Source organism: Pan troglodytes, chromosome 6 (genome assembly GCF_028858775.2).
Source record: "Pan troglodytes isolate AG18354 chromosome 6, NHGRI_mPanTro3-v2.0_pri, whole genome shotgun sequence".
NCBI classification, from domain to species: Eukaryota; Metazoa; Chordata; class Mammalia; order Primates; family Hominidae; genus Pan; species Pan troglodytes.
The window spans coordinates 152,916,192-152,928,423 of record NC_072404.2 but is presented as its reverse complement, the minus strand read 5'-3'; the positions used below and the strand labels follow the sequence as shown (position 1 = coordinate 152,928,423).

The 12,232-nt window shown below is 35.6% G+C and overlaps 1 protein-coding gene across 29 annotated transcripts in view; it reads left to right on the top strand.

The window, feature by feature from the left end:
- DGKI (diacylglycerol kinase iota) overlaps positions 1 to 12,232 on the top strand; it is a 496,276-nt gene that overhangs the window by 286,009 nt on the left and 198,035 nt on the right. For all 29 annotated transcript variants that reach the window (XR_010159013.1, XR_010159015.1, XR_010159014.1 and 26 more), the window contains one exon: positions 11,764 to 11,963. Coding sequence is in view for 25 of the 29 variants with exons in the window: in XM_063815623.1 (XP_063671693.1) it covers positions 11,764 to 11,963 (200 nt within the window). In the remaining 4 variants the exon portion in view is untranslated. The remainder of the gene's footprint in view (positions 1 to 11,763; positions 11,964 to 12,232) is intronic.

Genomic DNA, 12,232 nt, shown 5'->3' with positions numbered 1-12,232 from the left:
AGGCGTCGGGGGTCGCTGAAGGCCAGCCAGCTGCATTCCAGGTGGCACGAGGGACCGCCCTTGTGCTCAGAGAAGTGATTTAAATATCCAACAGATGTTGAAAATGTGTTAATGGATACAGACATAAATGATGTTTAAATATTATACTTGATGAAACAGGGAAGAGAATGAACTTCCATCCCTGGAAGGAAATAAAGGAATTATATATGTTTTATACAGATAAAATTCTGGAACAGACAATTATGTCCTTACAAACAACAACATTTGAGAGTAAGGATAAGTTTATTTTTATTGTTACCATTTTGTCTTTTTTTAAAAGAAGTTGAATGTGTTTTTTTGCATATTTTAATGGGCTGTTTATCTTTTATTGTTGAAATAGAAGAGATATATTCTGGATACAAGTCTTCTGACAGATTTATTTATTAAAAATAAGTTCTTTTTGTTTATACTTTTCCTTTTTGTGTTTTTAGTGTTTGTTTTGATGAGCATGTTTTAAACATCCAATTTTATGAAAAAGGCTTAATTTGTATTAGAGCTTTTTGTGTGCTTCCTAAGAAATCTTTGATTACTCCCAGAAAGATTGGGAGGCCATTCTCCTATATTTTCTTCTTGAAGATTTATAATTTTGGCTTTTATATGTAAGTATATGATTCAGCTCAAATTAATTTTTGTGTATTGTGTAAGATATATATTCATTCATAAAAATGCATTTATCCAGTTTTTTCCAGCACTATTGGTTGAATAAACTTTCCTTTTCTGTAAAATTGCTTTGGTGCTTTTGCTTGGTGTCTAGATTCTATTCTGTTCCATTGATTTGTTTATCCTCATTGCCAATACCACACTATCTTAATTAGCTGTATGGTAACCCTTGAATCTGGTAATATGAATCACTTTATTGTTCTAACAGTGTTTTCCTTGTTCTAGATCTTTTGGCATTTGCATATAAATTTTAGAATCTGTTATTATCTGCAAAAAATTAGGATTTTAATTGGAATTGCATTTAAGTTTTAGATAATTTGGGGAGGAATTGGAATATTAACAATATGAATGTTCCAATCCATGAACATGGTATATTTCTCCATTTATTTAGGTATTTAATATCCATCAACAATGTTTTGTAGCTTCAGTGCAATTTTCAGGTTTTTGCACACCTTTTGTTAAATTTATTTCTAAGTATTTTTTAATGCTATCTTAAACAGTAATTTAAATTTTACATTTAATTATTATTGCTAGTATATAGAAATAACTATATGTGTGTCTATACATATACAAATACATATTTGTTTATTGACCTTGTCTTATAACTTTGCTAAATTGACTTATTAGATCCAGTAGCTTGTTTTTTTTAATAGATTCCTTAGGTTTTTCTGCAACCACAATTATATTGTTTGAAATAGAGTTTTACTGTTTCCTTACATGCCTTTCCATTGTTATTTTTTATTTAAAAAATTTTTATGCCACTCTAGAAAATTCTTTAAAACTTCTTTTTCTTGGATGTTCACTAAGATGTTGAATAAAAATGATAAGAATGCACGTTTGTATTGTTCCTGATTACATGGGGAAGCATTCCATATTTTTCATAAAATATGCTTAATTGTTTTTTTTATTAGTGTCCTTTATATGATGAAGGAATTTCCATTTCCTTCCTACTTTCCTGAGAGCTTTTGATCACAAATGAGTGGTGTATTTTATCAAAGATTTCTTGTATCTGTGAAATTGACACACAATTTTCCCCTTTCTTTTGTTTATATCACTAATTTCATTAATTTTTAAAAATCTTATACTGATCTTGCATTTCTAGGATAAGCCCCTCTTAGTCTTGATTTATTATCATTTTTATATTGCTAGATACAGTTTACTAATATTTTGTTAAGCATTTTTGTGACTATGATCATGAGGGAGAGCGATAAATTTCTTTTCTTGCATATCTTGATTGGGTTTTGATATAAAGGTTCTACTGGCCTTGGAATCTGAGACAAGAAATGACATTCTCTTCTATTTCCTGAAAGAATTTGTGAAGACTGGTACTATGATTTTTTTCCTTATATATTTCATAAAATTTCCTAATATACTATTTGGCTTTGAGATTTCTTTAAGGCAAGTATAGATAGAGAATTATTCATATTTTCTATTTCTTTTTGAGTCAACTTTATTAAGTTAAATATTTCATGAAACTTGTTCATTATTTCGTCTAAATTGTTGAGTTTATGTTTACAATGCTATTAACATTTTACTGTTTGTAGGATCCCCCCTCCATTCTGGATACAAGTAATTTTATCAATTTACCTATCTTTTTCTCATAATCCTTTTTCTCTTTCTTACCTTATGCTCTTTTTTATTTTTTGATATGGAGTTTCTCTCTTGTTGCCCAGACTGGAGTGCAGTGGCATGATCTTGGCCACTGCAACCTCTGTCTCCTAGGTTCAAGTGATTCTCCTGCCTCAGCCTCCTGAATAGCTGGGATTATAGGTGCCCGCCACAAGGGCCAGCTAATTTTTGTATTTTTAGTAGAGGCGAGGTTTCACCATGTTGGCCAGGCTGGTCTCGAACTCCTGACCTCTGGTGATCTGCCCACCTTGGCCTCCCAAAGTGTTGGGATTACAGGCGTGAGCCACTGTGCCCAGCATTACCTTATACTCTTACTTCCATACATCTTTCACATTCCATATAAGCTCCACAAATCAACATTAATGTATTTGCTTTGAACAATTGTTACTTTTAAAGAAATTAAGAGATGAAAGACAAATAGAAAGTTCTTTGTTACCCACCTGTCTCCCTTTCCAGTGCTATTCACTCCTTCCTGTTGATCCAAGTTTCCATCTGGCGTCATTTTTCTTTAATTTCAATGATTTCCTCTAGCATTTCTTATAGTGAAGTTCTGTTGGCAACAGTTTTAAATTTTATTTTTGTGAAAATGTCTTTATTTTATCCTCATTCTTTGAATTATGTTTTTGTAGATATAGAATTCTGAATTCTGGACTGACAGGTTTGTTTTGGTTTGTCTTGCTTTAGCTCTTTAAATAGTTGTTTTGTTTTCTTCTGGCCTCCATATTTTATAATGAAAAGTCAGCTGTCATTTGCATCATTATTCCCTTATATATAGTGTGTCTTTTTTTCTCTGTTCTTGAGATTTTCTCTTTATTTGTTGTTTTTTTAAAAATCAAAATTTTAATTTATGAGTAGTAATTGTGCATATTCATGGAATACATAATGATGCTTCAACACATATAATGTACAGTGATCAAATCAGGATAATTAGCATATCGATCATCTCAAACATTTGTCATTTCTTTGTGTTGGGAACATTTAATATCCTCCTCCTAGTTTTTTGAAACTAGATATTACTGTCAACTATAGTCATCCTACAGTGGCATAGAACACTAAAATTTATTTCTTCTATCTTGTTTTAATTTTGTATCCTTTAACAAGTTTTTTCCTGTCCCTCCCTTTCCTTCACCCTTTCTAGCCTCTAGTATCCTCTGTTCTACTTTTTACTTCTGTGAGATCAACTTTTCCTAGCTTCCACAAATTAACGAGAATGTGTGGTGGTTAACGTTCTGTTCCTATCTGATTTTATTTAGCATAATGTTCTCCAGTTTCATCCATGTTGCCACAAGATTTCATTCTTTTTAATGGCTGAATAATATTCCATTGTGTATACATACTACATTTATTTTTTGTTTTTTGTTGTTGGACACCTAGGCAGTTTCCATATCTTGGCTATTGGAGCAGTGCTGCAATAAACATGGGGGTACAGATGTCTCTTCAATATACTGGTTTCCTTTCTATTGGATAAATGCCCAGTAGTGCAATTGCTGGATCATATGATACTTCCATTTGTTGTTTTTTGAGGAACCTGCATATTCCTCTCCATGGTGATTGTAGTAGTTTATCTTTAGTTTTAAACCTCTTTGTTATTACTTTCTTATTGCTGCTGAGAACAAATGACCACAACAGTGGCTTAAGACAACATACATTTATTATTTTAAATTCGTGGAGATCAGAAGTCTAAAATGGGTTTGTAGGCCTGTGTTCCCTCTGGAGATTCTATGGAAGAATTAGTTTCCTTGTCTTTTTCAGCTACTGGAGGCTGCCCACATTCTTTGGCTTACAGTCCTGTGCCACTCCAGCCTGTTTCTATTCTTGCATTGTCCTCTCTGACTTTCATTCTCTAGACCCTAATTTTTCTTTATAAGGACCATTGAGACTACATTGGGTCCACTAAGACAATCCAGAATAATCTTCCTATCTCAACAACCTTAGTTTACTTACACCTGAAAAGGCCCTTTTGCTCCATGAGGTTTGTGTGGTTCCTGGGAGTTAGAACATGGGCATCTTTTTTGGTGGTTGTAGTGGTGAGCACTGTTCTGCCCACCACAGTGGTTTTCTTTGCATTTATGCTGTTTTAGGTTCACTGGTCTCCTTGGACCTAAAGGTTTATTTTTTTCCCCAACAAACTAGGAATATTTTTATTCGTGTATTTTATGCTCAATTCTCCCTTTCTCTGCTTCTGGGATTTAATTAAATGTATTTTAGATTGCTTGTTATTGTCTCATAGGCCATGAAATAGAATAAAACATTTCTGTCTCTGTTTTTCAGATATGGTAATTTCTATTCATCTGTTTTTATCTTCACTGGCCTCTTTTTTTCTGCAGCTTTCAATTTGCTCTTAAGTTCACCCAGCAATAATTTTGTTTTCTTTTTCATTTTATTATGGATGATGTTTTCTTGCTTCTTTGCCTGTGTTGTCCTAGTGGATGATACATCGTATGTGGGTCTGGATTGTGTTTCGTTGTGACTTAGTGTGTACTGTCTTAGCATTACATTTTACTTAGTTCTCCACTTCCTGCTTCACAAGATAAAAAAATCAGTCTGATATAAGGGATGAATTCTACTGGGCCAGTATTAAAAGATGGATAGGGTATATTTCTTTTGTTCCAGAATTATACAAATCTATTTTATTCCATTGCTCCATTATATTTTGTTGATTCTGTCACTATACTGCCAGGATATTGCAGATTTTAGAGGAATGATTGTCCGTATAGCTACCTTTAAAGCATACAAATGATTTTTTTCTCAAACCGCATCATGAATATGAGTCTAAATCTCACTAACAGCCATGAAACTGGACAGGTCCACAAGAGTGGCTTTTTTTTTTTTTCCTGCTTCTCATAAACTCACTTTGGTAGTGACTAGAATCTACTTTCATTAAACAAAAATGAAAAAAGACACATGTATACAAGTAATCCCAATGAGAGTGTTGAGATGTTTACAAGACTTTTTCATAGAAAAATGTTTGACTTACAGTAAGTATGCAATAATTGCTACTTTTTTTTAAATTTGCAGAAGGGAGGTTTTTCAAATGCAGTTCTTTCCTTTTCACTCGCTGGCAGTTTAGAGTGGCTGGACAATATCACATCACTTATATAGTCAAGGAAAGAAACAGGGCTCTAGATGGGAGGAGGTGGAATTTGAGAACATGATTATAGAATTGTAGGTACAACCTAGAATCATAAAATGCTAGTTCTGAAAGTGATTGTAGCATTATACTGTAATCACTTTACGTATGAGGAAACTGAATTTATGGAATTATTTTTGCTATAAATATTTATTAGTGTGGACAATAATTAATACCACCACTACTAATTGCATTTAGATTCCCTACAGCATGTTTTACCATGGAGCTTTAAAACACACCAGTGGGCTGGGCGCAGTGGCTCACACCTATAATCCCAGCACTTTGGGAGGCCAAGGTGGGTGGATCACCTGAGGTCAGGAGTTTGAGACCAGCCTGGCCAACATGGCGAAACCCTGTCTCTACTAAAAATACAAAACGAAATTACCTGCACATGGTGGCGTGCACCTGTAGTCCCAGCTACTCAGGAGGCTGAGGCAGGAGAATTGCTTTGGAGGCAGAGGTTGCAGTCAGCCGAGATCGTGCCACTGCGCTCCAGCCTGGGCAACAGAGTGAGACTCCATCTCAAACATAAATAAATAAATAAAATAATAAAAAAAACCCAGTGCCTAGAAATGTTAATTCTTGATAAAATGAAAAAAATCTTAATGATAGATGTTCCTGACAGTAAAATAGCTTGTAAAATGTTGTGTCAAAAACTATGAATTAGGTGATATTGGTGCCACTGCAAATTATGTAAGTAAAATTTCTCATTTTGGTGACTAGCTGAGTATATCAAAGAGGAAAATAATTCAATAGGAGATAGATCCATTGAGGTTATTTAGTACAGGAGGCTAGTTATGGGATGCTAGAAGAACTGAAAAGAGGTCAACCCATAGATTAGCAATTCATAAATCAACAACTGCAGGAAGTCTGTCACCTCTAGGGCTAGAGGGACAGCGAGAGAAGATGGTGTTATTAGCATCAAGGAGCTCAGGCTATAAAACAGAGCTGGAACCTGGGAGAAGTGGCCACCTGAGAGGCCTGTTGATGGGCATGGTGGGAGGGTCATACGGCAGAACTAGAACTCTGGAGAAGGGAATCGCTCCAGGAGAGTTGGAGCCTCAGTGAGGACTGCCTGTCTGAGTTGGAGCCACAGGGACAGGTTCGCCTGGAGAGAGTGCTTCTCAGTAGGAAATGGAAGCTCAAAGGAATTATTAGCTATTGCCAGACACTGATTGAGAAAAAGAGATGGGAAGAAATACTTACTCTCTCCTCTCTTTCAGCCCACTAATATTTATATTTGTATTTTTATTTCTTGTTCCTTTGTGTATGACGTGAGGTAGAATACTGATTTTATTTTTCTCTATATAGTGGGAAATATTCCCAGCCTCTTTGGCTAAATTATCCATCATTTCTTCAATAATTTATAATGCCACATCGCCATAGTTCATGTACTCATATCTTTGAGTCTATTCTGTTCTATTATTCATTTCCACTGGCTTTCACTATTTTAATGACTGCATCTTTAAGTATTATATATTTCGGATTCTAACAGGGGCAGTCTGCTATCCATTGCCCCTGTTCTTTCCAACTATCCTTAGTAATTTATGGATCTTTATCCTTCAAAATTAATTATTGAATCATTTTTATAAGTATATTAGTCAAGATTCTCCAAAGAAACAGAACAAAAGGGAGTGTGTGAGTGGGGGAGAGAGACTGAGATTTATTTTGATCTCACGTGAATTGTGAATTGGAGGCTGGCAAGTCCCAGTTTGCACCAATTTGCAGGGTAGGCTGACAGGCTAGAGACCCAGGGAGCAGTTGATGTTTAAGCTCAAGTCCAAAGGCAGGCTGATGGTCAAATTCCTCCTGTTCTGGGAAGGTTCTTCTTTTTTCTTTTTAGAGTCTTCAGCAAGTTGGATGAGGCCTACTCATGTTTGCTTTACTCAAAGTCTACTGAGTTAAGTGTTAATCTCATTAAAAAAATACTTTCATAGAAGCATCTAGAATGTTTGACCAAATATCTGGTTACTGTGGCTTAGGTAAGTTGACATGAAATTAACATGACAACAAGATTCCTTAAAATAGTATTTCTATTATTTTAATTTGAATTACGTTGAATTGGTACATTAATTTTGGAAAATTAACATTATTAGAGTATTGAATTATTCTGTTCATGAATATAACATACCTCTCCATTTACTTAAGTCTTCCCTTACATCCTTCAATAAAGTTTTAAAGTTTTCTGCATAAAAGTCTGCATGTACTGTTTTTGTTGATATTGTAAATGGCATTTTATATCCTATTGTATTTGTTTATTTAATGCTAGAGTAGTAGAATACTATTTGTTTTTTAATTCAACAGTGTATCAGCCATCTTTCTTATGAGAATTCAGCAGTGTATCAGCCATCTTTCTTATGAGTTTTAACACTTGGCCTGTGAATTTTCTTGGAATTTTTGTGTATGGGATGATATCAGTAGAAATATTAGTAAGTTTGCATTTTTTCTTTTAATTCTTTTTTTTTCTAATTTTATTTCTTTGTCTCATTGTGTTGGTCAGTACTTCCAATATTATGTTGAAAACTTTCGTTGCTGATGGATAACTTTGTTTCTTGAAAGGAATGCTTCTAAATTTTTTTTTATTGTGAATAATATTTTTTTCTAGGTATCTTGGTGGGTGATCTTTATCAGTTACAAAAGCTACTTTCTATTCTTAGTTTTCTATGAAATTCATTTTTATCATAAAAGGCATTGAACATCTTTTTTTGCTTAATCTTTTGAGATGATAATGTGGTTTTTCTCATTTAAATCATTAATGTACTGAAATTACGATGATGTATTTTCTGATGTTGAGTAATTCTTAATTTCTTGATTCTTAACAATAAACCATAATAACTTTAACTTCTATAAAAGAGACCACTGGCAGCAATTAGATTTTTTTAAATGATTTTGGCATTTATGATTATGAATATAATTTAGGATAAAATTTTTTGTTTTCTTGTACTGCTTTTATCTAGTTTTGTTACCTTAAAAGCTATAGCATCATATTTTCTAAAGCATCTTGTATTAAATAGACACTGTCTTTCCTTAACATTTAGGTAGGACGGACTTGTAAAACATCTAGCCTCTTTGACATTTTTGGGGAGGGGGTAGTGGGGAAGGTAAAATGAGGAACATTTTTTGATAACTCTTTCAATTTTTAAAATAGCCCTAATCTATTTAATTTCTGTATTTATTACACCAAATTTTGTAAGTTATATTTTTCCAAGAAATTTCTTTCTTATCTAGGTTTTTCGATTTATTGTTTTCATAAAATTCCTGCATGATTTTCAGAACTCTGTATTATCTCTTTAGCTAGCTCCTTATTTTATTTATTTAATTTTATTTTTTAGATACAGGGTCTTGCTCTATTGCCAGGCTGGAGTGCAGTGGCATGATCATAGCTCACTGCGGCCTTGACCTCCTGGGCTCAGAAGATCCTCCTCCCTAAGTCTCCCAACTAGCTGGGACTACAGGCATGCACCACCGTCCTCAGCTGATTTTTAAATTTTTTGTAGAGATGGAGTCTGACTATGTTGCCCTAGCTGGTCTTGAACTTCTGACCTCATGCCATCCTCCCATTTTGGCCTCCCAAAGTGCTGGGATACAGATGTGAGACACTGCACCTGGCCATTTCTTATTTTTAATAAAGAAAATAATTTTGGCCTGGCACAGTGGCTCACACCTGTAATCCCAGCACTTCGGGAGGCTGAGGCGGGAGGATCACAAAGTCAGAAGATTAAGACCATCCTGGCCAACACGGTGAAACCTGTCCCTACTAAAATACAAAAAATTAGCCGGGTGTGGTGGCGCATGCCTGTAGTCCCAGCTACTCAGGAGGCTGAGGCAGGGGAATCACTTGAACCCGGGAGGTGGAGGTTGCAGTGAGCTGAGATTGCACCACTGCATTCCAGCCTGGCAACAGAGTGAGACTCCATCTCAAAAAAAAAAAAAAAAAAAAAAAAGAAAATAGTTTTATGTTTTCTATTCTTTTTTGTTTAGTCTTACAAGAGGTTTGTTTACCTTGTTAGTCTTTAAAACACAAGCAGATGATCTCTTGCGCTTGATCTCCATGTCACAGATTTTTTCCTTCGGGTACTTTGCTCCAGGAATGAGGCTGGGGCTGTTAGTGGCGGTGAGGAAGGAAAGGAGAGTAAGGTTTGCTCTTGCTTCACCCCTCCCCCAACCCAGGATTGCCTGTTCTTTCCATCTGACAGCAAGTAGAATGACTTAGGCAGTAAGGAGGAGGATATGCTTTGAGAGGGGTTGAGGGAAAATATTCCAGGGAAGAGTGTAGTGTGAAAAGATAGAAAATCTCAAGACATAGCTGCAGTGCAAAGGAGAGCTATGGTCTTGGGGCAATAAATGGCAGTAGATGCATTAGGTCAGGGACTGTCTTAGTTTTCCTCTCAAGTCACGGAAAAGCAATATCTGAAGTTCTCAGAAGACTAACATGTGCTAGGTTAAATACACAGCGACTGTCATGAATAAATCAAAGTATTACTAATAGTAAATGATTCATTCTAGAAAGTCTTGGGGCTTTCTATTAGGGCTCTTAGGGCCTATGTCTTACAAGATGCTAAGCCAAGGCCAATCTGAGATATGAAAAATATGTATTTCTAATAAGTTTTAAAAAATTACTTATACTCTAATTTGTTCCAAAAATAATTTAATGTGACCGTGCTAACAATAATGGAAATGTCTCTACCCTGAAAAGCTAATTACAGTAGTTCCTCTTGTGTCTGTGCAGTCATCTTGGATTGATGGTGAAATGCCGGTAGGGGCGGCATTGACAGTTATTAACTCTACCTGTTTGTAATATTTGCTGTTGTTTTATTTTTGAGTCTGAGAAGATGGCTTAAAAGTGGTCTAGACTACTGTGTATGACTTCCAATACCAAGAGGTTGGAAGGTGTTCAAGCCATTTTCAGTCCGGTTAGACTCAGCAGAATACCTTCTTACCAGGCAGGTTTTACATTTTATCTGTCGTGAGGCCTACTCAAGACTACAAACTAAAAAGAGTAAAATCATATCAGATAATAAGGCAAAAAGAATTTTAGTAACTTCTCACATCATTCTCCTCTGCTTTCTTGCTCACCAGTCAGTTGACGGGAGGAGTGTAATAGACTAGGAAGGGGCACGTAGGAACCTTCTGGGTGTTACACATTTTCCAAAATTTGGTCTCGATGGAGGTTCACATGTGTGTATAAGATATTTATTAAACTGTATAATAAAATTTGTGTGCTCTATGTATGTTATACAACAAAAATGTATGATTTTTCTTTTATTTCCTAGAAGGATAAATAATACTAAATACATTTTTTTTTTTTTACTAAGTCAGAAGAGGTTATACAAATATGTTGCTCCTTAATGACAGACTTTTAATATCGTCTTGAAACTCCATTCTGTGGCTACCATGACGAACTGAGTTCTGTCTTTCATTTTGATCCTCAAAGCTGCTTTGCTTTCCAGAGTGTTTTAAATTAAGTAATTGATGTTATTTTGCATTTTGTTGATCTTATACAGGTTAGAAATAGCTTGAGGAAGTTTAGATAAAAAGCAAACACCTATTTAAACTTGAAAAGTAACAATGTGCTGCATATTAAAGTATTGGATAAATACAATTTAGAGGTTACTAAACTACCTGCTTTATATTCTTCATATTGGTTTTGTTCTACTTTCATTGATTATTTAATGAGAACAGATAACACAAAGAAAAAGCTTTGTATTAAACTAACATGCTTAAATTTAGATTTGAAACATATAAGAGCAAAAAGTGATAGTTAATAGGAATTTATGGTAAAGCTCGTCAAAATTGGGAATATTTGGTTGATTTGCATTAATGGTTTATCCAGGTTTCCTACTATGATGGTGGTTAATTTTACTAATTTTAGTATGTTTATCAGAGACTCCTTGGTTATGTACAATGGACTTGGGGGTTTCCAGCTTTCGTTTTCTTTTTTTTCTTTGAGATGGAGTCTCGCTCTATTGCCCATGCTGGAGTGCAGCGGCTTGACCTCGGCTCACTGCAACCTCTGCCTCCCAGGTTCAAGTGATTATCTTGCCTCAGCCTCCTAAGTAGCTGGGACTACAGGTGCCTGCCACCATGCCCAGCTTTTTTTTTTTTTTTTTTTTTTTTTTGTATTTTTAGTAGAGACCGGGTCTCGCCGTGTTGGCCAGGCTGCTCTGGAACTCCTGACCTCCGGTGATCCACCTGCCTCGGTCTCCCAAAGTGCTGGGATTACAGGCATGAGCCACAGCGCCTGGCCTCCAGCTTTCTTAAATAATAACTAACTCCTTGCTCCCCTTTGACTCTTGTTTTTATAGGCAGCCCTGCAAGTTGGGGGCCATGGAGAGAGGCTACACCAGTGTCGAGAAGTCATGCTTCTAACTTACAAATCCATCCCCATGCAAGTGGATGGGGAGCCCTGTAGGTTGGCCCCAGCTATGATTCGGATCTCCCTGAGGAATCAGGCCAACATGGTACAGAAGAGCAAGAGGAGAACATCCATGCCTTTACTCAATGAGTGAGTCTGCTCATGGCCTACCTTGCTTAACATGAAGACCTTGGAGAGGAGAGTGCAGAGCATGTGCATGGTCTGGGGACCTCACTGTGTTGGGAAGAGGAAAAAAGTCCGGGAGACTCAGTAGTTCCTTGGTTTCTCTCATGGGAACACATAGAGTTTTTTTTCTCCTTGTTTATTATACAGTTCCATGCCCTTCTTTTAGTAGTTATTACTGTACATGAGATAGATGATTCTTCTTCACTGACCACTTGAGAATATATTTACTGGGA